Source organism: Hibiscus syriacus, unplaced genomic scaffold, assembly GCF_006381635.1.
Source record: "Hibiscus syriacus cultivar Baekdansim isolate YM2019G1 unplaced genomic scaffold, ASM638163v2 tig00111463_pilon, whole genome shotgun sequence".
Classification (NCBI taxonomy): domain Eukaryota; kingdom Viridiplantae; phylum Streptophyta; class Magnoliopsida; order Malvales; family Malvaceae; genus Hibiscus; species Hibiscus syriacus.
In genome coordinates this window covers 1984525-2009209 of record NW_024063098.1, presented here as the reverse complement: position 1 = coordinate 2009209, position 24685 = coordinate 1984525, and the positions used below count along the sequence as shown (strand labels likewise).

At 33.1% G+C, this 24685-nt stretch overlaps 3 protein-coding genes and 1 pseudogene across 3 annotated transcripts; 3 read left to right on the top strand and 1 right to left on the bottom strand.

Annotated features, from left to right (window-relative positions):
* The first annotated feature begins 333 nt into the window (after positions 1–333).
* LOC120163542 (monothiol glutaredoxin-S4-like) lies at positions 334–9437 on the top strand. Its single transcript, XM_039173456.1, has 3 exons — positions 334–339; positions 681–682; positions 9128–9437. The coding sequence occupies exon 3, from the start codon at positions 9150–9152 to the stop codon at positions 9435–9437; it is 288 nt and encodes a 95-aa protein (XP_039029387.1). The 5' UTR covers positions 334–339; positions 681–682; positions 9128–9149.
* A 627-nt stretch (positions 9438–10064) lies between these two features.
* Positions 10065–11967, bottom strand: LOC120163564 (bidirectional sugar transporter SWEET4-like). The gene is made up of 3 exons (XM_039173470.1): positions 11881–11967; positions 10690–10965; positions 10065–10222 (listed from the first exon to the last, which is right to left on the bottom strand). The coding sequence occupies exons 1-3, from the start codon at positions 11965–11967 to the stop codon at positions 10076–10078; spliced, it is 510 nt and encodes a 169-aa protein (XP_039029401.1). The 3' UTR covers positions 10065–10075.
* A 3585-nt stretch (positions 11968–15552) lies between these two features.
* On the top strand, positions 15553–15860 carry LOC120163541 (annotated as a pseudogene).
* Positions 15861–20124: 4264 nt separating this feature from the next.
* On the top strand, positions 20125–20409 carry LOC120163569 (monothiol glutaredoxin-S4-like). Its single transcript, XM_039173475.1, has one exon. It carries the CDS (start codon positions 20164–20166, stop codon positions 20407–20409), a length of 246 nt encoding a protein of 81 aa, XP_039029406.1. The 5' UTR covers positions 20125–20163.
* The last annotated feature ends 4276 nt before the right edge of the window (positions 20410–24685 follow it).

The window sequence follows — 24685 nt, the reverse complement described above, 5'->3', positions numbered from 1 at the left end:
CGATATCAATTTTGAATATCTTCCTACCCTCCGATCTTGGAAATTTGATAAACTTTTTCAGCTTAAACCTATCGTTTATCACCAACTCGTCCACATTTTCTATTCCAATGCGGTTTGTGTCCAAAACAAGTCTCAAACTGCCACTGTCAATATTCGATCTTATCTTTTAGGCCAATACATTCATATTGACTCCGACTCAATCGCTAGGACATTTGGTTTAGATAACGAGGGTTTAGATAACGAAAAAGAAATTATGGCTACCCGTTATAGAGCTAAGGCTAGTGCAAGTACCTTATTAACTCATCACGAGCATTTTCTTCATTTGATCATCTCTTGGTGGTTTAGATCATCCGGAGGTAGATATTCCACCCTTAAAGCTCTAGATTTATGGTGGATACATTGTATCCAACATAATAAGAAAATAAATTTGCCACAAATCATTTTTGCTGAGCTAGTAGAAATCATAAACAATGTCCTGTCAAAATATATAGAAACCTTAGTTTACAGATGTATTCTTAGTAATTTTTTTATCAAATCTAAGCTTAGGGTCCAGCTTGATGTAGCCATCCCTCTTTAGAGCCAAATAAATCTCAAAACCTTACGTAAATTAAAATGGTATGGGGAAAAGGATCAATGAGTTCGATCAATCCAGAAAACACCGGGTACTAGTTCTTCACGAGTTGTACCAGAGCAGGCTGTTGATGATGATCCAGAGCTTGAAGAACTTATGTGAGATATCGATGATCATGTCCCCGAGGACGAGCCGATCCATCAAGAGACTCAAATACCTCTATACTTTCGATCGTTCATGGAGACATTTGATTTGAGGTTTACATCCATAGTGTCCCAATTAACTGCTATGGGGGCTCAATAATTAGAGATTCAACGGGAGATGCGTGCTAACAACGAAGCTATTAATGAAAGACTACATGCACTTACACTCGATATGGCTGCTATGCGAGCACATTTTCCTCCTCCCGACCCACCAATGGATGACTAAACCCTTCCTTGCTTAGTTTTCTTGGTTGAATGTTGAACTTAGAACTTATTGTTAAAACATTTTGAATGTTTTGGATTTATGTGTTTTTGGATGTTTGGATTTATATATTTGGATTTAATTTTGGTTTGAATATTGAATGTTTATTGAATTTTTATGTTAGTATTTGCATCATTTACATTTTAGACAAATTATGACCAATTACCATTTCACATTTGTATATGAATATTAATTATTGACTAATGGCTAATCTTTCTCTTGACAGTGATCTTAGCAGCTTAAGCTATATCTATATAAATCAATTAGCTATTTTCTTAGAAACCTTGTTTAAACATTTTATAGAGTCTTTTTGATTTAACAAAAAAAGGGAGAATAAAGTAAGGGGAGTAATTTTTCAAAATTGATTTCAAAAATTATTTTCTACAAGAAAATCTTAAAATTACTAAAATGTTTTGTTATATCAAAAAGGGGGAGATTGTTGAAAACATTTTGATGTTTCTATATAACAAATAAAGTGTAAATGAATTTTAAGATTTTATATTCGATTTCAAAATTATATATATATTCGATTAAATTATTCGAATATCAAAAATATTACTCCAAGTTTTTAAATATCAATTTTAATCCTTACTTAAGTGTAAAATTGTGATTTACTCTTAAAATATTTTTGAAACAATTTTTACAAATTATTTCGAACCATAATCGAGCAAAAAATCAGTTTTATAAAGGGATGTACCGATACACTCCTGTATGTACCGATACACCCATATTTTGAATGTGATATGGGTACCAATACACCTAGGGTGTACTGATACACTTGGTAAAATAACGATCGAAATATTTGAATTTTACACTGAGTGTACCGATACACCTACGCTCCTAACATATTTTTTTAAATGGTATTCACACCACAACGGCTCTATTGACTTCACCAATGATCCCAAACGTTCAGAATCAGTTCAAGGTGTATTTAAACAAGTTCTGAAGCCATTGATCAACAACAATTAAGAAGAGAAGCTAGAGAATCAAAGAGAAAGCATCAAACCTCAAGTTTGAGCATTTCAAGCCTATTTTCATTCAATATTCATTTTGCTTTCAAGAACACCATTTTTACTCAATTGTATTCATTCTTGAGTGTTCTTTCTTTGTTCTAGAATTGTACGAAATTTTTAATTTTCTCTTTGGGAGAAAGTGTTCTCAAGAATTTGGGGTATAATTCTTGAGGGAGTTGTAAGGTTACTCTTTGTCCTCAAAAGAAAGACAAATTAGTGAATTTGTTGAAAATCCTTAGTGTGAATAGCTAAGGTAGTGGACGTAGACTTTGGTTGAGAAAGTCGAACCACTCTAAATCGATGTGCAAATATTTTCAATTTTTTGCAAAACTTCCACCAAAATATTTTTATTGCCAATTCACCCCCTCTTGTCCGATTCATCGATCGATTAACTCAAAAGATGTTATATAGCATCTGTCAAATTCTCACTAAGTTGCTGAATGATCTCCTGGTCAGAAAACCATTGAGTAGATCATGGAGGGGGAACTCGGTGTCACATAGCATCGGTATAATTCCAGCTCAACTGAAGCATTGGCTTGGTCTCACATAGTCGTCAAGCCAAGCTTTAAGGATATCTGTTATACTAAAATGATGCAACTATACATGCATATCTAAAGGCCCAAAGGCCACACAACACTGACCTCGCTAACCTACTCCTCGTGAGTGTTCGAGCCTCGCGCCCTAATTAGCCACTGAAGTGCCTTAAGCACTGAATGCAAGACCCTAAACCTAATTGGGCCTAAAGTGCCACATTGGGCTACCGAGGCAACCCTTGATTTTTGAAACCTGTTCATTTTCATTTTAAAAATTCTGAATGATATCATAATTAAAACATAAACAACTGTTATAAAAATAATTTATAAAACCATAGCTCCGTGACACATAATTTAAAACCAAAATAATACAAACTATGAGTTTAATAAATTGAATATATGAGTAAGGTTCTATGAATACATATGCCCACTAAACTATGGTACAATACTTTGAAGATGTAATACCCCAAACATCGAGTCAATGACTAAAGTGTAAGAGTTTAAAATTTAGCGATCAAATTTTGATAAATTGAAAAGTTCAAGGACTTATTTGGAGATTTTTTTCTATGACCTATTTTCAAAGATTGAAGAATGGGAGGAAAAAATGGTCTTTTAGCATGAAATGAATTTAAAATTTATTTTTAAGGGTTATTTAAGCATGTGAGGAATAAGAAAATAAGGAAACATCTGGAAGTCTTGGTCAACTTCTCTTCTTTTTCTCTTCCACCGTAAACTTCCATTGTCAAGGTGAGTTATTTTAAAGTTGGTTATTCTTTCATTTTTTGGTTGGTTTTGAATAATTAGTTGGTATAGGAGCTTAAGAAAAGCTTAAGGATGAATAGAAACTAAGAGTTTGGTGAATTATTGATAAATTGGTTAAATGTGTTTTTAAGGGATTTGATGAGATTGATTAATATTTGGATTTTTAATGATATATTTGACTTGTCAAAGGTCTAATTAATGTATTTGAAGTATTAGAAAGGATTGGAAACAAGTTTGAGAAATGGGTATGGTTTTAGCCTTAAGTATTCTATGGAGAAAATTTGGATGTTAATAGGGGATTAATGGATGTAAGTTAGTTGGGATAAATGTTAATGAGTTTAAGGGTTTGATTGGAGTTTAAAGTATGAGATTTAGGTGAAGTTTTGGTAAAATTCGAAGTGAAATAGGTGAATTCTGGGTAAGGGTATCGGTACTGGAAGAACAATATCGATATTATAAGGTTAAATTGAAGGAAAATTGTATGAATTAGATGAAAAATATCGATACTGATTGAATTAGTATCAATACTGATGTGGAGGTATCGATACCAAGAGTAAGATATCGATACTGTAATTAAAGATGAAACTCCAGAATTCTAAAGCGGTATCGATACTGAAGTAGGTATCGATACCATAGAAGAGAAGTATCGGTACTGTGTGTAGAGTACCGATACTATTCAGTCATAAATGTTAAATTAGGTGTTTTTATTTAGTTTATGTAAATGCTAATTGGTTATATATTAATTGAGATTCGATATTTATCTTGGATATGTTAATGTGTAGATTCGATTGAAAGCAAGTGCCAAACAAATTGACGTATAAAGATAGAGTAAAAGTGAAAAAGAGTTTCTTAGGGCTTAAGTGAGGCAAAGGTGAGTGCTACTTACTTATTTATACACGATTGGAGGATGACTTGCGATGAGCCAACCTCAAATATTTTTGAGCAAAATGATTTGAATTATGTTATGGTTTTAGCTAAATCATATTTTAAAAAGTACGGTTTTAATTACATTTTTATAAGTATATATATATATATATTCTATGTGAAATACTATCAGTATATGACTTATGTGAATATTTTATATGGGAAAAAATGATAATTTGAATAATGTTATATGAAACACTATAAGTATATGTTCTATATGAATAAATGATAAATTGAATAATGATATGGGAAATACTATGAGTAAATGTTTTATGTGAATATGTTCTATACGAATATGTTCTATGTGAATAAATGCTAAGTTGAGTAAATGTTATATGAAATGCTATGAGTAATTGTTTTATGTGAATAAATGATAAAGCCCAAAGTATACGTTACTTGAATAATACTATGTGAAATAATTAAATGGTAAAATCCCAAAGTATATGTTATGAGAATTAGACCAAGAGTCGAGGGTTCTACGCGGTCCTTCGGGACAATTCTATGTGGTCATTCGGGACACTTCTACAGTCATTCGAGACAAATATATGTGACACTTCGGTGCATATTCTACATGGCACTTCGGTGCAAATTCGACACGGCAGTTTCAATTGCAATTATAGTGCACAACCTCAATGTACTCACATACCTTAAGTTCTTAGTGATATACGTTGGGCTAATTAAACAAATGAATATAAATTAAACAATGCTTAATAGTATATGTTATTTGTATAAAGTGTGTGGTGTTTTTGTATTTAATGTTTATTTTGAAATAATTACATAAATGTTTTATTATTTTATTATACTCATTATGCCTCACTAAGTCCAAGACTTAGCGTGTGAGTGTTTTCACACGTACGTTTAGAGGAGCAATGAGAGTAAGGAAAGATAGTACATCATAGCTTTGAAGAGTATAAGATCAGAGAAATTTAAATAGTATGTGATTTTGTTATTGGACATTTTATTGGCATGTACCATAAATGTTTAAAGAGTAGATGCTCTAATATGTCTTGTAAATAACTTTATTAAGTTTTGCTTTCATTGTCAAGTGTTAGTCACATTTTAAAAGAGTCAAAGCATTTGAAAAGTCAATGTGACACCTCATATTCATATCTGGGTCGGATACGGGTCGGGGTGTTATAGAAGAAGATGCTGGAAGTCATGCTGCGACAGTGCTCCACGAACTACTCATGCTACTAACTTGCCAATGGAAAACATCCGAAGGTTGAACTTACAAAGCCCAACAGTATAATAGCTAATCTAGAGCAACATAATAATTTCATAAATACAAGCATGCTGAAGAGATGGTACTAAGCAGTAGGTACATGCATGACCTATATCAAGCGTTACCTGCTTAAGGCTTAGTTGCTCTATCTCTAAAGTAGGGGTCTCATGCTTTCCTAAATTCCTACTAAGGGCTTGTCCATGAGTGCACCTCTAAAGGTTCTCTAACATTAATGTTCCTATCTTGTATGCATTATCTAAATGCTATACCGACGCTTCTATGCATTATCCGAATGTAACACTAATTGAGGTAGACATCATGGTGCGACTGAGGGATTTTTCATCTCAGAGCTCACATACCCCTCTAGCCTGCCGATACTAGTATCTCGAAGCTCACACACCCCTCTAGCCTGTCAGTATACCCTTGGGTACTTTGGGGTGAGATATGACACTGCATCAAAAAATACACCCGACCAACTTACTCCGTCGAGTCTTGGGGCATCTGCGCACAGCTGACAAAAGAAGTGCCTTGATACTGACTGTTATATACATGGACATACTAAAAAACAAGATAACTGCCCTACTGCTAAAGTAACTCAGGTGCCTTGTCTATTTCCTGAGTGTCACACAAAGGCTAATTTTATGACATCCTAGTTGTTATTGTTTCTAGCTGTTACTGTATTATTAAGTGGTTGTGGTTCTAGTTGGCCTGATATTTGACTCGGGTTCATTTATGGGTAGCGATACTCTATTCGCTATTACTATGTTTTTCCTTAATCCACCCTCAAATTAAAGGAATAACTAAACACACAACACTCTTGGTCTTTCTTGCGATAAACGACTCAATAGTTTCATAATCTGATTATTCGATCATATTGCTTGCTGGTGCTCACTGAGCAATAATCTTTCATTCTTATCTATATGTTATGTGTTTAATTGAAAATACTTGGTTGTGTTATGTCTACTATGGTTACACTGGTTGTAATCCACTCCTAGGAGTATCACTGGGCCCTTTGGCCATTTACGTCCCTCACGGTTTAAGTCTTGTCCTTATGAACCATCCCTAGCTCTTACGGACCTTAAACATGTCAAATTTGATCATAAAAAGTGGGTAGGATCGATACTCTAGTTGTAGTATCAATACCATAAGGTCAAGTATTGATACCTCTATGAGTATCGGTACCAAAAATGCATTCTATTTTGAGAAAGGGGCCTCAGTATCAATACTGTTACCCTGAGTACCGATACTGAAAGGGAAATATGGATACTCACCTTGGCAGTATTGATACTTTCTTCTGAAATCCCTAATTTTAGACCCAATTCAACAATATCAATATTGTTCATCCCAATATAGATACTCGAACCCTAAAATGGTTTATTTAGGCTCAATAATCACCCAAAAATCATTCTAAATAACTTGGTTTATTTTTTAATCTTGTTTTGAAGTTTTATTAAGTTGTTTAAGGTCTTAAGGTGTCTTAAAAACACATTATTAACACCTAAAACTTGGTTTGATGATGAAATCAAAGGTAAACCCTAAACATGATCAAATATCCATACCCTAGGAATTTCTTAAAATTTATTAAAAGTTAATACTCGAAAGGATTATAAATACACTACCTTGATTGGATCCCGAAATAAAGCTCCTTTAGATAGATATCATCCTACACCATGACTTGGATGATAAAACCCCCGAACTTTCTCTTGCAAACAAAGAACCCATGGCTTGAATTGATAAATCTATGTTGCTTGAGGGATTAAAAATGAAAATAAAACTTGAAAGAGGTAAAAAAATGGCTCAAAAGACTTACCCTTGGTTTATGGAGCTTGGAGAGAAAAATAGGAGAAACTGGAAATGAAAGAAAAAAGATGAAATGAGTTATAAAAGTTTCCATCTCTTGAAAATGGGCTAATTACTCTACTGGTCCCTCCTCATCTTCCTTCTATGCAAAAATCCCCTCTTTATCGCTAATTAGGCCCAAGCCTAACCCAATTAAGGCCAACAACTTGAATTATAATTTTTGTGAGGTCCACTTACCTCTGGGGTAAACCTGAAACTACTAGTCCAAAATTTGGGGGTTACAACTCTCCCCCTTAAAAGAAATTTCTTTCTCGAAATTTACTTGGTTTGAACGACCTATCCTAAGGTCAAGCACTTAGAAAACTCGAAGTGCTTAAATCTTATCAAAACTAATTCTCAAGGAAGAAGTCTGCATAATCTGACATGTTGCTCGGAACTCACAAAATCGATTTACGATTTTCTGAGGGCGCAACCAACGCTGAACTTTAAGCGAAAACCTTTGAGAAGTATGAAGATAAAGAGTTCACATTCTTACTATATGATATTGTACGTTCAGAAAGTTCCACAAGGATGATGCTACTTCAAAAATCACTGCTATCGCTGAATCCTTATCTGAATAATCTTACTCAATCGAGTTAATTCTCTGCGTAACCTGATAACCTCTTTTACCTGTTGAACATAGGTGACTTGTCGTGCTATACCCTAAAATCTTATGGCACTTGTGAACAATATCTTGATACTGACTACTAATGATATGACGATAAATCTCAACTTCTTAACGTCGACATCTACGCTTCTGCTAGGCAACTCTAATTTAATATTCACCCATGTTACTTGATTGTTTCTCTTTTATCTTGCGACTTACATACACTTTACTCACCTGATCGAGCAACTAAGGTTCTCACTACTGGAAATTAGCCGCTTGTCGAGCGAAACTAGCAACAGTTGGTTCTCCCGGAAATCACACCTCACAAGGCGGAGATCTGTCACAATTGCCCTCTAACTAAGGATATGAGACTATGCGTCTGACACTCACTATAGATTACCACTGCTGAGCTATTCGATGATCACTAGCGCTAATAAAAAGTAGGTAACGTACTTGGTCTCCTTAAGTCTGAAGTACTAAAATTCTCGATACTACACAATGCTGACTACTTTTATGTGTTGTATATAGCTCGCGCACATATACCAACTTGAAGACACCATTGGCGAGGCTTGGCTGATGTAGTTGATTCATTTACTGTTCATACAAAATGACGTTTGAGGGTTCACTGCATCTCGAGACTCATAACTCACTATAACACCTATAGTATCTTTAGAATATGGGGTGAAATTCTGAAACTACTGCATCTCGACGCTTGGCTCACTTAGCTGATTCATTTAAAATATTTATGCTAAATTAAAATAATGTTGCAATACTTTTTTTTCATACAAATAAAGTTAACATTTTGAAGATTATTGAGAATCAAACCGTGGAGTTGAACCAAAAAAGTTTATGTTTCCCCGTACAAAGAAAACGTTATCCGTATGGAAAGAAAGATTCGTAATGGTGCTCTTTCTTTCTCCATTTCAATAATGAAGAAGGCTTCGATTGTATTCATTTATGACCTAATCGAAAATTTATAAACTCCATCTAACTTTCCATCAAAAAGGAAAACCATTTTTTTCTTGCCGACCAAACGCCACGTACATTCCTTAAGAACCCTACAAAACCAGTGCCTATTGAGGATTCAAAACATAATATAATCTCAACAAACATCCTCAAGTACTATATAGTTTACCCTTTCACTTTAAAATCTTAGCTTCCATTTCTTATACTCTTACTAGCTATCTTTAGGCATTGTTTTCCACAGTATCAAATGGAGAGAGTGACAAAGTTAGCGTCCGAGAAGCCGGTTGTGATTTTTATCAAGAGTTCGTGTTGCATGTCCCACACTATCAAAACCCTTTTTTACGACTTCGAGGTTGATCCTACGGTTCACGAGTTCAATGAGATCCCTAGAGGACGTGAAATCAAACAAGCTCTCTCGAGACTCGGTTGCAATCCTTCCATTCCAGCCGTCTTCATCGGTGTTGAACTTCTTGGTGGAGCCAATGAAGTCACGAGTCTTCATCTTAACAGATCCTTTGTCCCAATGCTTAAATGAGTCGGTGCCTTTTGGGTTTAACCCTAAACTCCTCTAACTTGCATGATGAGGCACTAATAAAAATGTGATCCCACTAATAAAATATGTATCGAGTCTACTTTATATGATCCTAATTGAGGAAACTTCCTAGTGGGTGTATATTATCTTTTTGGTTATGTACTAACAATGGTTTTTGAGTAAAGTTATGAAGTTTATAATCCTACTAACTAAGCATACTTATTGCTTTAAGTAATTTACTACTGTTGAGGAATCTGAGAGGTGGCCTCTGAGGCCTTCAACATGACCATATGAAAAAATCAATGTCTATTTTAGTGGAATTTGATCCAGTTATTCTATTTATGAGGATATGATCTTTCTAGTGAGGATGTAATCTAGACAATTGGGATTGGAAGGTGATTTTTGGGGTAAATGTCGATTTAATCTTAATTATTTAAATGGAACACACTGCACATATTAATATGTCAAAAATTAATTGGATTGAATTTTATTTGTGCAACAATAAACATGAAGAAGGGTAAAAGGAAACTAAAAAAGAGAATATTTAATAAAAAAATATCCAAATAAAAATATCACAGCCTTAAACCTTAAAAAAAACACCCTAGCCTAACAAAAGTATAATTGAAAGAGGGTCTAAATATTCAGGCTGCTCCACGAGGTTGATTAGAGAGCTGAAGCTCTGACGGCTTCTTCACTTGCTCTGTAGCTTTATCGTTTCCATTGAAGTAAAAGTAAGCATATAAACCCAATTGAATTGCCCCTAAGATGGATCCTAGCCCATTAGAAACCTGCAAAATATAGTTATTATTATAATAATTGTTAGAAAGTAACTACATGCATAATAATCGATTAATAAAATAGATACCAAGATTTAATGTGAAAAACTATATCAAAAAAATCACGGGAAAAATAGAAAAAAATCATTAACGTCGAAAAAAGAAGAATATAATTAAGAGGAGTCTTCATGGACAACCTAATATATAACTCTAATTCTAAATATCTATTAGTAGGATAGTTATTTGATTATAAATAAAACTTGCATAGAAAGATATCAACTCAAATTGAGTTTCTTACTATTAATCAACATTAAAAGTAGTTATATTTCCTACTCAAAATCAAACTAGATTTTTTAGTTTCATCAATTCTCTTAATTTATATTTTTATTAATTGAGTTAAATCGAATTTAGATCAAATCTAACAATAATAATGAAAAAAATGATAATACCATCAATTTAAATTAAGTTATTTTTTTTACCAGGATGAAGATTTCAAACTGGATGAGTGCATAAATGGTCCAACAGACGCCATTAGACAAGCCAGCAAGTGAGAGCCAAAAAGGCATGTACTCCACACTTCTTGTGTCGAAAACCTTTTTCCATATGGCCAAAGGTAAAGCGTACATGATAACGTTGAAAACATCTGCTATTATTCCCTCGAATAGAACTCTATGACTGTGCAGGCAAAGCATAGCCACGGCCACAAGGATAGCTGTCAAAACTGTTTCACAGAGGAGGGTACAGCCAACAAGAACCTACACAATTTATTCAAACACAATTTAAGTCACCATAGGCATCCAATCAGTTACTTCAAAGCCATGCAATAACAATAATTTAAATGTAGTTAATTGAAAAGAAGAGTTGTAGGAGATAAAACTCTTGATTGTTTCAGATGATGTATGCGATGAGAATTAGACTCATTTTCCAACAAGGACTCAAGGAAACCATAATTATAATTCGCAACTAGAGTCCTAATGGTTAATATACACAACGAGAACATCATGTGTTAATGAACGAAAATATTATGCATTAATTATCCTTTTATTCTTGGATATTAGTTGCTCTATAATTCAAACATTTCATTTTTAGTGTGAATCGCTTATTTAAAATGTGTAGACATAAACGGTTAATACACATAAAAATATTTTCTCTACTTTCAAACATTTTCGGTGATAGGAAAATGAGATGTCACTGTTCATTGATCATTGTAGTTGTGTTACTACTTTGCTCATATTATTGTTGTATCCAGTGAGATGATCGACCGACGTTTCTCCAACAATGTAGTAGCATACGAACACTTTCATCTGACTTCATGACTATTATCGAGTAAACAATTTTTTATTTTATCTTTATTTTTTTCTGTTCTATTTAGTCATAATTTAGTTTCGATTAATTTTATTATTTATTTTCTGGGATCTTAACGCTTTATCTAACGGATATTAAGGATTTAACTCCTCTGATAAACCAAATAGTAGTTGGTCATTAACATAATCTTTTACGTCAAACTATTGTATTTGCATGATCAAAAAAGCTTGGTGCAAGTTGAAACTTGTAAAAGTAGTACTTGCAAATTATAAATTGCGAAATTATGCATATGGGCATCTTAAAAGTATAAAATGGCATTGACAGTCTCTTAAGCTGGAGCAGCTCACTCATTTCTAGGAATGCACTTTAGTTTCATGACTTGTTTCTTGGTTGAAAGCTTTTGGTTTAATCTGTGGTTCTATCTTTCTCAATGTTATTCCGCTGCCATCCATCTCGTTCTTGATTATGTAGAATGTGTTCCTAATTAAAGATCGTAGAACATTTAACTTTCCAAAAAAAAAAAACTCAAGGGTACCTATCTCCCGTCGCCCCACTCGGTCCGTCCCTATCTATATATACCACTGCCTGTTGAGCACATTCAAAGCACCTCACAATCTCAACAAACAACCTCAAGTACTATAACAGTAACCCTTTCACTTGCAAAACCCTAGCTTATCTTTTGGCATTTGATTTCCACATTGTAACTGTTGAATAAACTTAAATGTGGTTTTTATTATTTTTCTTTAAGTTTAGAAGTTAATGGGAAAATAAAAGGTCTAGAGTTTTAGTAGGTGAAAGGCCAAAGGGTGATATAGGAGTTAATTGTCTTTTATGAGTTTTAATAGAATTTATTTTTTGTTTTTGGTAGAGTAGTACCTAGTGCCTATATAAAGGACCTTGTTGATTTCATTTATATACAACTCAAAGAAATACAAAATCACTTGGAAAATAGTATTGTAGTTGTGGTTTAAATTGTTTTCTATTTTACAAATTGGCATCAGAGTCAATGGCAAATGTGACGGGTCAAATGCCGCTACCACGACTAACGAAGGCGAACTATGAGAACTGGAGCATTCAAATGAAAGCTATTCTCGGATCTCAAGATGCATGGGAGGTGGTCGAAGAAGGTTTCAAAGAACCAACAACAACCACGAGATATACGGCGGCTCAAACCAAGGCGTTGAAAGAGGCGCGATCGAAGGATAAGGCGACACTATATATGTTATTCAGAGACGTTGACGAGTCGGGTTTTGAGAAGATTGCTGGTGCAACTACTTCAAAAGAAGCATGGGACATTTTAGGAAAAATGTTCAAAGGAGCCGACCGAGTCAAGCAAGTGCGTCTCCAAACTCTTCGTGGCGAGTTGGAAAGCATGAAGATGAAGGAGTCAGAAAGTGTATCCGACTACATCACGCATGTACAAACTATGGTGAACCAACTCATTCGTAATGCCGAAGCGTTAATCGATGCACGAGTTGTGGAGAAGATTTTGAGATCATTAACTGACAATTTTGAGAATGTTGTGTGCGCGATAGAAGAGTTAAAAGACCTTGCGACGCTCACAGTCAACGAGCTCGTCGGTTCTCTTGAGGCACACGAACAACGTAAAAAGAAAAAGAAGGAGGAGACACTTGAGCAAGCACTTCAAACCATGACGTCAATCAAAGACAAAAAGGTACTCTATTCTCAAAATTTTTGAGGTAAAGGTTGTAGCCGTAGAGGTCGTGGATATGGTCGCGGTGGTCAAGGCGATAATCATGAAGGGTACTATAAGGAGAATGGACAGTCAAGCCAACCAAATTAGCGTGGAAGAGGACGCGGTCGAGGAAGAGGCGGCCAATCAAACTATTCCAACATCGAGTGCTACAAGTGTTACAAGTATGGCCACTATGCAAAAGATTGCAACTCTGACAAATGTTATAACTGTGGTAAAGTGGGGCATTTTGAAAAAGATTGTCGAGCCGATAAAAAGGTGGAAGAAACAACCAACCTAGCATTGGAAGACGAAGCGACTGGAACAATTCGGCAGAGGCTATCATCGAAGTTGGAGAATCATCAGTCGTTGCACCAACAAGCATACCAACAAACTCTGAAAATACCATGATGAAGATGAACCACGACAACCTAGAATACGAAGTTTACAAGATTTGTATGATTCGACAAATGAAGTACACCATGTATGTCTTTTGGCATATGCTGAAAATATCAGCTTTGAAGAGGCATTGCGAGACAAGAAGTGGCAAACTGCAATGAATGAGAAGATTGAAGCGATTGACCGCAACAACACATGGGAACTAGCAAAATTGCCGAAAGAAAGTCAACCTATTGGTGTGAAGTGGGTGTTCAAGAAAAAGATGAATGCTCAAGGTGAGATAGAACGGTACAAAGCGAGATTGGTTGCGAAGGGATACAAGCAAAAGGCAGGAATCGACTATGACGAGGTGTTTTCTCCTGTTGCAAGAATGGAGACAATTCGATTACTCATTTCACAAGCTGCTCAATTCAAATGGCCGATATTTCAAATGAATGTCAAGTCGTCATTCTTGAATGGTGTGCTCGAAGAAGATATCTACATCGAACAACCACCCGGGTACGTAAAAGTCAGAGAAGAGAAGAAGGTGTTAAAATTGAAGAAGGCTCTTTACGGGTTGAAGCAAGCACCACGGGCATGTAATCACATATCGATACATATTTCAAGGAGAATGGGTTCAAGCAATGTCCCTACGAGCATGCCCTTTACACAAAGAAGAATGGAGGTAAAGTGTTATTTGTTGCTCTTTATGTTGATGATCTCATTTTTATCGGTAATAATGATGAGATGATATAAGAGTTTGAGGGCACAATGACAAGGGAATTTGAGATGATTGATTTGGGCTTAATGAAGTTTTTTCTTGGTTTGGAGGTTAGACAAGTAGAGATAGGTATTTTTGTAGCACAGGAGTCATATGCAAAAGAGATTTTGAAGAAATACAATACGGAAAATTGCAACCCAATATTAACACCAATGGAACCAGGAGCAAAATTATCAAAGTTCGATGGAGGGGAACGTGTCGATGCGAGTAGATACCGGAGTTTGGTAGGAAGCCTTCGATATCTCACATGCACAAGGCCGAATCTTTCTCTAAGTGTCAGCATTGTAGGTCGGTTCATAGAGTAGCCAGTTTATTCACATTGGAAGGCGTTAAAACGTATCCTACGATACATCCAAGGAACGGTGTCACTTGGGTTGTTCTACTCGAAAGCAGAAGATTAAAAATTGGTTAGGTACTCCAACAGCGATTGGTGTGGAGACATAGACGATCGGAAAAGCACAACATGATATGTGTTTTTTATGGGAGATACTGCGTTTACTTGGCTTTCAAAGAAGCAACCGATCGTGACGCTCTCGATGTGTGAAGCTGAATATGTGGCAGCATCTTGGAGTATATGTCATACGATATGGCTTAGAAATTTGTTGAGTAAATGGAGCTAAAGCAACTAGGTGCAACCGTGATTCATGTTGACAACAAATCAACAATTGAGTTGGAAAAGAACCCAGTGAACCAGGAAAGAAGCAAATACACCGATGTTCGTTTTCACATTATCCGAGATCATGTGAAGCAAGGAAGTGTAGAATTGGAGCATGTGGCAAGTCAGGATCAAGTTGCGGATATCTTCACAAAACCGCTACCGAAAGTACTTCTTGACAAATGCAAGAAGATGATTGGCATGATGGATGGTAGAAACGTTTAAGTTTAAGGGGGAGTTTTGTTGAACAAACTTAAATGTGGTTTTTATTATTTTTCTTTAAGTTTAGAAGTTAATGGGAAACTAAAAGGTCTAGAGTTTTAGTAGGTGAAAGGCCAAAGGGTGATATAGGAGTTAATTCTCTTTTATGAGTTTTAATAGAATTTATTTTTTGTTTTTGGTAGAGTAGTACCTAGTGCCTATATAAAGGACCTTGTTGATTTCATTTATATACAACTCAAAGAAATACAAAATCACTTGGAAAATAATATTGTAGTTGTGGGTTAATTTGTTTTCTATTTTACAGTAACATGGAGAGAGTGAAAAAGTTGGCATCCGAGAAGCCGGTGATGATCTTTGGCAATTGTTTGTGTTGCATGTCCCACACCATCAAAACCCTTTTCTACAACTTCAGAGTCGACCCCGCGATTCACGAGCTCGATGAGATCCCTAAAGGACATGAATTCGACAAGCTCTCTCGAGACTCGGTTGCAATCCTTCAGTTCCGGCAGTCTTCATTCGCAGTGAACTTGTTGGTGGAGCTAACCAGATCATGAGTCTTCATCTGAATCGATCCTTAATCCCAATGCTTAAACAAGTAGGAGCCCTTTGGGTTTAATATATAAACGGTCACTTAACCTTTCCTAGTGAAGTACTAATTATAGTTTTTGAGTAACAAAAGTTTCGAATGGCACTAATACATTATATTATTTTATTTTTTATTTAAAATAAGGGGAAAAACACATCTTAATTTGTTGAGATTTAATAATTTCCGAAATGAATTTAAAAACAACATTGTCTTTTATATCAAACTTGCATTTGCACGTACGACATAAAACTTGGTCAATTTTTGAACAAGAAAAAGGATCCTTGGTTAATAGGAAAGCTGTAGGACCGATTTCTCTGTTCATGTATGCATGTTTTAAAATTTATGTTTGATGACCATGATTTTTTTCCGTTTTCAGAATTAAGTTATGGGTAGGGTAGCCTTCTCACAATTTTTTGGTTTTAATTACATGTAGGTCACCCCTAGTTTTAATTTAAAACTTTTTTTTATTAAGCTAAGATGTTTACAAAGTAGTTTATGTTCTAAATATTTTCAATCATTTAACAATGAACACTCAATCACCCTACTGCAACCGCTGATGCTCGAACCCATGACCCTTAAGAACAACAATAATTCCTTTAACTACTAAGTAAGTTGATTCGTGCTTAATTTAAAACTTGATAAATTAAATCAAGGTCATTCTCATTTTTTTATTTAAATACCTTTTAAGTTTCTATCAAATTTAAAATTAGTAAAAAATTAGCCCTTCATTTTTCTATTCAAATACTTCGTGGGTTCTTGTAAATTTTAAAATTGAATAAAATAATCTTTGACCTTTTTTAAATATTTCATAAACCTTTTGTCAGTTTTGAAATTAAACAAATTAAACCTTGATTATTTAATTCTTAGATTTTGTCGAAACGATTTTTCCTTAAGAAGCGTGAGATTTTGAAAACCACACCATTTTTAATTTATTTCATTTGGTTAATTTTTAATTAAAAACAATGCGATTTAAAAAATATATCGTTTCGAAAATTTGGAAATTATTTTACGATAAAAAACATATGGTTCGAGGAGTCGCCACCAATCTTTGATTAGGGTGTGATTGGACACCCAAAAACATTTTGTCATTTTAAATAAAAAATTAATTTTAATTAAAACGACAAGTTGAGGGTTGCGCTACCAAAAATGAGTTCGGGAGTCGGTTACGCGTGGGAAAGGATTAGCACCCTCACAACGCCCTAAATCGGTGCTTAGTCGATTAATTAATGTCTTTGTAATGAAATTTATAAATTCGAGTTTAATTTGATTTTTGAACCCGTATAACAACAAAAATGTAAATTTTATAATATTCAAAAGCACCAAAATAGATTAAATTAAAATTACCAAGCCTTATTAGAAAGATGAAGAATATTCAATTATTTAAAAATATCGAGACCAGATCTTAGATAAGTTATAACGATCTTTTCTCGAAAAAATTAAATAATTGAATATTTTTTTTCTTTCATTCTCAAGTTTTAAGGTGACGAATCATTTTTAAGTGTCAATAATGAGATACACTTTTAATTTAAAATCGTCGAAAACGACTTTATAGTGAGTTAAGACAAGTCATTCAAACAATTTTAAATTAAAAGAGTATTACCTTTAATCTAATTATGTAATTAGGTCAAGTTATGCACGTGAGATATCATACATATCGAATAAATATATGACTAAACTTATATGCAAACAAACATACAAAAAGAAATGAATTTGTACGTATACTAAGTTATAACCAATTATTAATATATACATATATATTACGTTAACATGAAAGGAAAGAAATGGGAAACATTATGATGGCACACATGCCAAAATTAAATCCTTTAATAAAGGGTTGCATAAAGCATGCATGTCATATCTCATTAAAAAAACGAATATATATATATATATATATATATATATATTATTATTAACATGGAAAGAAAAACAGTTAGTAACATTACGGGGTCAATATATATATATATATATATTTAATTCCTTAATAAGGCTATGCAAAACATTCATACCATATTTCTATTGCAAAAGGATATGTATATATTTCGTACAGAAAAACACGGAAACCTGACATATATCCATGTCTATATATACTAGGGTTGTAAAAAGTTGACCGACATATAAAACTGTCTTGTTTTTAACATGTGCTGTAGTGATCTGAAACCGAATCGAGTCGGAACTGGTGTTTACCTGAATCCGAGTTGGACTTGAAAATTGTGGATTCGAACCCGACCTGCATCCGACTTGAGAACGACCTGAACCCTAATTGAACAAAAAAATGATATCTGAAACCGACCTGTATCTGACTGATATGAACCCGAAACTGAGATTGACCTGGTAAATAACTAGTATTACCTGACTTGTTTTCTACCTGACCTGTTTTCAACTAACCTGTTTTCAACCTGACTTGTAAATGATCAGACTTGTTAATGACCTGATCTAATATTTACATGACTTATATATTACCATGGACGAAATTATAAGATTTTAATAAAATTATGAGTTTTTTAGGTTATGATGTAATTAAAAAATTAATATGAGTACTTTTTAAATGTTATAATAAAATATTTATCATTATATTAAATTAATAAATGGACATATTATATAAAATTATTTAATAAAATTAATAAAATTATTTAAATATAAATTAGATAAAACATGATTAATAATGCAAAGGAAAATTAATATAGTTTAATTTATATAAATTAAACTAATTTATATAAATTATATAGTTTAATTTATATAAAGAAATAATAATAATAATAATTAAAGTACTTATTATGTAATATATATTAACGTTTTAAATAAGCACACTCTTTTATTACAAATATATATGCATTAGTGCTAGTCCATTTATATTAGGGTTTGTGGTTTAGGGTTTAGGGTTTAATGTTTATGGTTCAAAGTTTAGGGTTTAGGGTTTTTATAAACTATATACTTTATTACTTTATATAGTTTGTGTATAGTGTTTCTATAAACTATATAAGTAATTTACTTTATATAATATATATATATAGTTTATATATACTATACATGGTTTATACATACACATTATATAAAATTATTTAATAAAATTAATAAAATTATTTAAATGTAAATTATATAAAACATGATTAATTAGGTGTTAAATAATTAGTATGTCACATTGCATATTATATGGTTCATAAATAGTAGTACATGTCATATTAATTTCATTTGCATAATTAGTATTTTAGTTACATGTTAGGTTAATTCACATTAATAGTCCATTTATTTTGTTATTATGAATAAGTAATAATAAAACCTAAAAATAAGTCTATTTGCATTAATGCTAGTCCATTTACATTAGTTTACATAGGCCCAATACATAAGCCCACTCTTTTATTACAAATATATATGCATTAGTGCTAGTTTATTTATATTAGGGTTTATGGTTTAGTGTATAGTATTTATAGTTTACAGTTTAAGGTTTATGATTTATGATTTAGGGTTTAATGTTTCTATAAACTATATACTTTATTACTTTATATAGTTTATGCATAATATTTCTATAAACTATATAAGTAATTTACTTTATATAGTTTATATATATATATACACTATATATGGTTTATACATACATATTATATAAAATTATTTAATAAAATTAATAAAATTATTTAAATGTAAATTATATAAAACATGATTAATTAGGTGTTAAATAATTAGTATGTCACATTGCATATTATATGGTTCATAAATAGTAGTACATGTCATATTAATTTCATTTGCATAATTAGTAGTTTAGTTGCATGTTAGATTAATTCATATTAATAGCCCATTTATTTTGTTGTTATGAATAAGTAATAATAAACCCAAAAAATAAGTCCATTTATATTAGTTCTAGTGCATTTGCATTAGATTACATAGGCCTAATATATAACTCCACTCTTTTATTACAAATATATATGCATTAGTACTAGTCCATTTATATTAGGGTTTGTGATTTAGGGTTTAGGGTTTAGTATTTATGGTTTAAGGTTTAGGGTTTCTATAATCTATATACTTTATTACTTTATATAGTTTATGTATAGTGTTTCTATAAACTAAGTAATTTACTTTATATAGTTTATATATATATAGTTTATAGTGTTTCTAATTAAAGATCGTAGAACATTTAACTTTCTAAAAAAAAAAATTCAAGGGTAACTGTCTCCCGTCCCCCCACTCGGTCCGTCCCTATATATATATATACCACTGCCTGGTGAGCACATTCAAAGCACCTCAAAATCTCAACAAACAATCCCAAGTACTATAATAATAACCCTTTCACTTGCAAAACCCTAGCTTATCTTTTGGCATTCGATTTCCACATTGTAACATGGAGAGAGCGACAAAATTGGCATCCGAGAAGCCGGAGGTGATCTTCAACAATAGTTTGTGTTGCATGTCCCACACCATCAAAACCCTTTTTTACAACTTCGGATTCGACCCCGCGATTCATCCTTCCGTTCTGACAGTCTTCACTGGTGGTGAACTTGTTGGTGGAACTAACCAGATCATGAGTCTTCATCTGAATCGATCCTTAATCCCAATGCTTAAACAAGTAGGAGCCCTTTGGGTTTAATATATAAACGGTCACGTAACCTTTCCTAGTGAAGTACTAATTATGGTTTTTGAGTAACAAAAGTTTCGAATGGCACTAATACATTATGTTATTTTCTTTTTTATTTGAAATAAGGGGAAAAAACACATCTTAATTTGTTGAGATTTAATAATTACCGAAATGAATTTAAAAACAACATTGTCTTTTATACCAAACTTGCATTTGCACGTACGACATAAAACTTGGTCAATTTTTGAACAAAAAAATCTGTTCTAAATACTCTCAACCATTTGACAATGAACACTCAATCACCATGCTGCAGCCGCTGGTGCTCAAACCCATAACCCCTAAGAACAACAACAATTTCTTTAACCACTAAGGTAAGTTGGTTCGTGCTTAATTTAAAACTTGATAAATTAAATCATGGTCATTCTCATTTTTTTTATTTAAATACCTTTTAAGTTTATATCAAATTTAAAATTAGTAAAAAATTAGCCCTTCATTTTTCGATTCAAATACTTCGTAGGTTCTTGTAAATTTTAAAATTGAATAAATTAATCTTTGACCTTTTTGAAATATTTCATAAACCTTTTGTCAGTTTTGAAATTAAACAAATTAAACCTTGATTATTTAATTCTTAGATTTTAATAATTTAAAAATTATAATTTCATCCAGATTTTGACTCTGACCATCCTTATAAATAATGTCTTCAAAACTGGAATTGGACTTGTTGTCTATATGATACTTGCAATGCATAAATTGTGAATCATAAAATGCATAAATTAAACAAGATTAAAATGGATTTGGGTTAAAGCCGAAAGCTCATGGATCAATAACACTGACCGTCGGTAACTGTATCTTTTGTGACAATTGACATCACAGCAAGATATTAGATCAATCAACAAGTTGAGTAGATCAGAGAAAACACAACAAATGTCAGATTCCACCAATTTGACCTGTATAGAAGATCAAATTAACTTCACACAAAACTAATTATAAAGGAATTAAATGACAAAAAAGATGTTCTAGAATGGTGGGGGAGAAGAAGAGAAGTTTAGAGATAAAGTTTTAGGAAATTCGAGTCTATATAGAGATGATACTATAATTAATTTCAGGGAGAGAAGAAGTGGTATGGCAAGAAAATAGTAACTAGGGCATGAATCAAATGTCAAAGCCTTAATGTGTCTAAATCTGAAGAAAAGAAAGCAATACGAATCACAGTGTTAGATGGCCCTAAAAAATACTCCTTTAATCATGATGAGCCTATTTTATTGGCCTTTAGACCTATAATAATCAATCACCAATTACCACAAAATACTCAAAGGGTTAAGATAGGAAACAACTTTAATGCACTAGTGAGAACATTATGGGAAATGAACGTATATAAATACTCAGAATCATACCCCTGGGGGCCTTTACCCTATCTCCAAAGATAGAGTTTCCATCCTTTGAAGGACAAAATCTTAAGGGATGGGTGAAAAAGGGTCATAACTACTTTTTCGTTTTTGATATTCTTGAAAATCTTAAGATGGAATTAGCCTAAATTTATTTAGTAAGAAGGTTTGACACATGGTTTGATTGTTATACCAAGTAAAAACACAAGGTTTATTGGCACAAGTTTGCTGCAAATATTTGTCATTAGGACTATAAATGACATGAGACAAATTGTGAGCTATTTGAGATCGACTCGATCAAAGCTCGATCAATTCTAATTGAATGAACTCGACTCGAATTCTTAACGAAGCAACTCGTAAAAAAATATTTTAAAATTTAAAATTAAATTAGTGATAATGTTAACATTTATAAGTTAAAAAAAATACAATATAAGGCTTTAATGTACCTAACATTGAGGTTCGAGCTCGAGTTTGAACTTCAATCGAGCTAAGTTTGATAATGTTTTGAGTTCAAGTTTTTCGAGCTTGAGTCGAGCTTGAAAATTTGAAGTTCACGAGCTTCCGAGTCGATTTGAGCTTCAATTTTTCATTTTGATTCGAATTTGACGATTTTAAACTCATGAGTTTTCGAGTCGAGTCGAGCTCAATTTTAAATTTTTTTAGTCGAGTTGATCTCAACAATACTCGAGCTCGACTCAGCTCGTCTACAGCCCTTTGCCTAGACTTCTGTGACAAGAATTGCACAGATATCATTGAAGAGTTTAACGAATTAGAGCAAAAGAGTTCAGTGGATGAGTATCGGGAACTTAAACCTTATATGTTACAATATAATCCTTACCTAGAAGAGGGTTATTTTGTTTCCAACTTTATGAGTGGTCTGAGCACAAGGTCAAGGTGCATGAACAGCAATCCATGAATGTTGTTTATAGGATTGCTAAACTCTATGAATTAAATTGGTAAATGAAAAAGAAAAGCTCAGACATCAACCTAGAACCACTATGACAACATGTCAAAACCTTACCCTCAAGGCTTCTGCTACAACATTTAACTTATTCCTGAAAGGGAGTCATAGTTCACCCCAAAGTAGGCAGAATTTGATGGAATACATGCAAGCACAAACAATTAAATGCCATGGAGAAAATATAAGAAAAAGAAGAAATTGAAGAAGCAGAAGAGGAACATTGTGAAAAAAGATGAAACATTACCTGCTGAATGGGGGTTGGAGATTTATTTGACATGCAATAATGGATTGAGTACATTCAGGATTCAAGGTTCTATTAAAAGGAAACCCCTTGACTATCCTGATTGACAGTGTTGGTACTCATAGTTTTATCACTGTAGAATTGGAACATACTACACCTTTAAACATTGCAGTGGCCAATGCAGAGAAGCTTTACAGTATGACACAGAGTAAACAACTTAAGTGGGCTATGTAAGGTTTCTAATTTGAGTATGTTTACCCATGGGAGGTAGTGATATTTTCTTAGGAGTGAAGTGGATGAAAAAAATATAATCCATTGGTAATGGATTTCAATGGTATGACCCTAAAAGTTTTAACGAGAAGGTCAAGAGATTAAAAGGGATAAAATTTACCTATATTGAAGTTCATATCAGGTAATAGAATCTAGAAGATAATGGAAAAGGATCATGAGCTATTGGGAGAAATTTTACATGCTAAGTGGCAAAGTATGTGAAACAGTGATACCTAAGAATGTACAAAGGGTGATGTTAAATTATCCCATGGTTTTTGAAGAACTAAAAGGAATGCTCATAAGAAGAAAACATGACCACGCTATCACACTAAAATCAAGAGCAGAAGCAATAAACTTAAATTGGTATAGAAGGCCCTACCACCAGAAAATATCGATAGAAAGATAAGTAGATGAAATGCTTTCCTCGTATATCATACAAACTAGAAAAAAACCTTTTGCTTCACTTTATTGATAGAGAAATCTGGCTTAGTTATCCATCTATGGTCTCCAACCATTTTATTTTTCTTGAAGTACCTGTTGTAATACCTGATTTTCGTCCGGCCTAGTTTTTTTTTTCCAGGGCTCCAGTATTTTATTGAAGCTGATTTTGAAGCATGGGACATCATCCAACTTGAAATAATTTTTCAAGCAATATTCGTGCATTTCCAGGGCATGATGTCTTCTTGATATGTAACGTTCTTTTGATTATCTTTCCAACGCATTTTGAAACACCTCAATCGGACATCGAAAACTCAAGATATGCTTATTTTAGCGAAGACAACGTGTGCACAAAATTGATTACAGACCAATACGAGAATTTTAATTTATTACGAATATTCAATAATTTTATTGAATATTAGTAATGAAATTCACCTTTACACTTTTCATAATGTATTTAGGTTAATTTATGATATTTTTATTAGTTTAGGTTTTTTTTAATTAGTGTATTTAAGCATTAATTAAGAGATGGTAGAGTGTAATCACCATTTTTCAACCATTATTATTATTATTATTATTATTATTATTATCATAAAATATTATTAAATATTTATTGCAAACCCAAAGAACCAAACCCAATATCCAACAACCAAACACATTGCCCAAATACAAACCAAAACCTGAGTCCAATTACAAACCCTAGCCCAAACTAATCTAACCCTAACCCTAATAGTTGTTGCCCAAGTTTACGCCGCCGCCGATTCCAAGAAGCATCTCTACCGACGTCGCCATCCGTTATTCGTAGAGCCAACCATCATCACCTCAACAACAACAAAAGGAAAAATCCATCAAAAATCTCAGCAAACCCCAAAAAATCCGAGGCATTAACAACATAAATAATCACAAATAGTGATGGCAGTAGATTAAGTTTCCTTTTGTAATTTTTTATATTATATCTCTGTAAGTTTCGGGTACAAATCCCTAGAAAAAAAT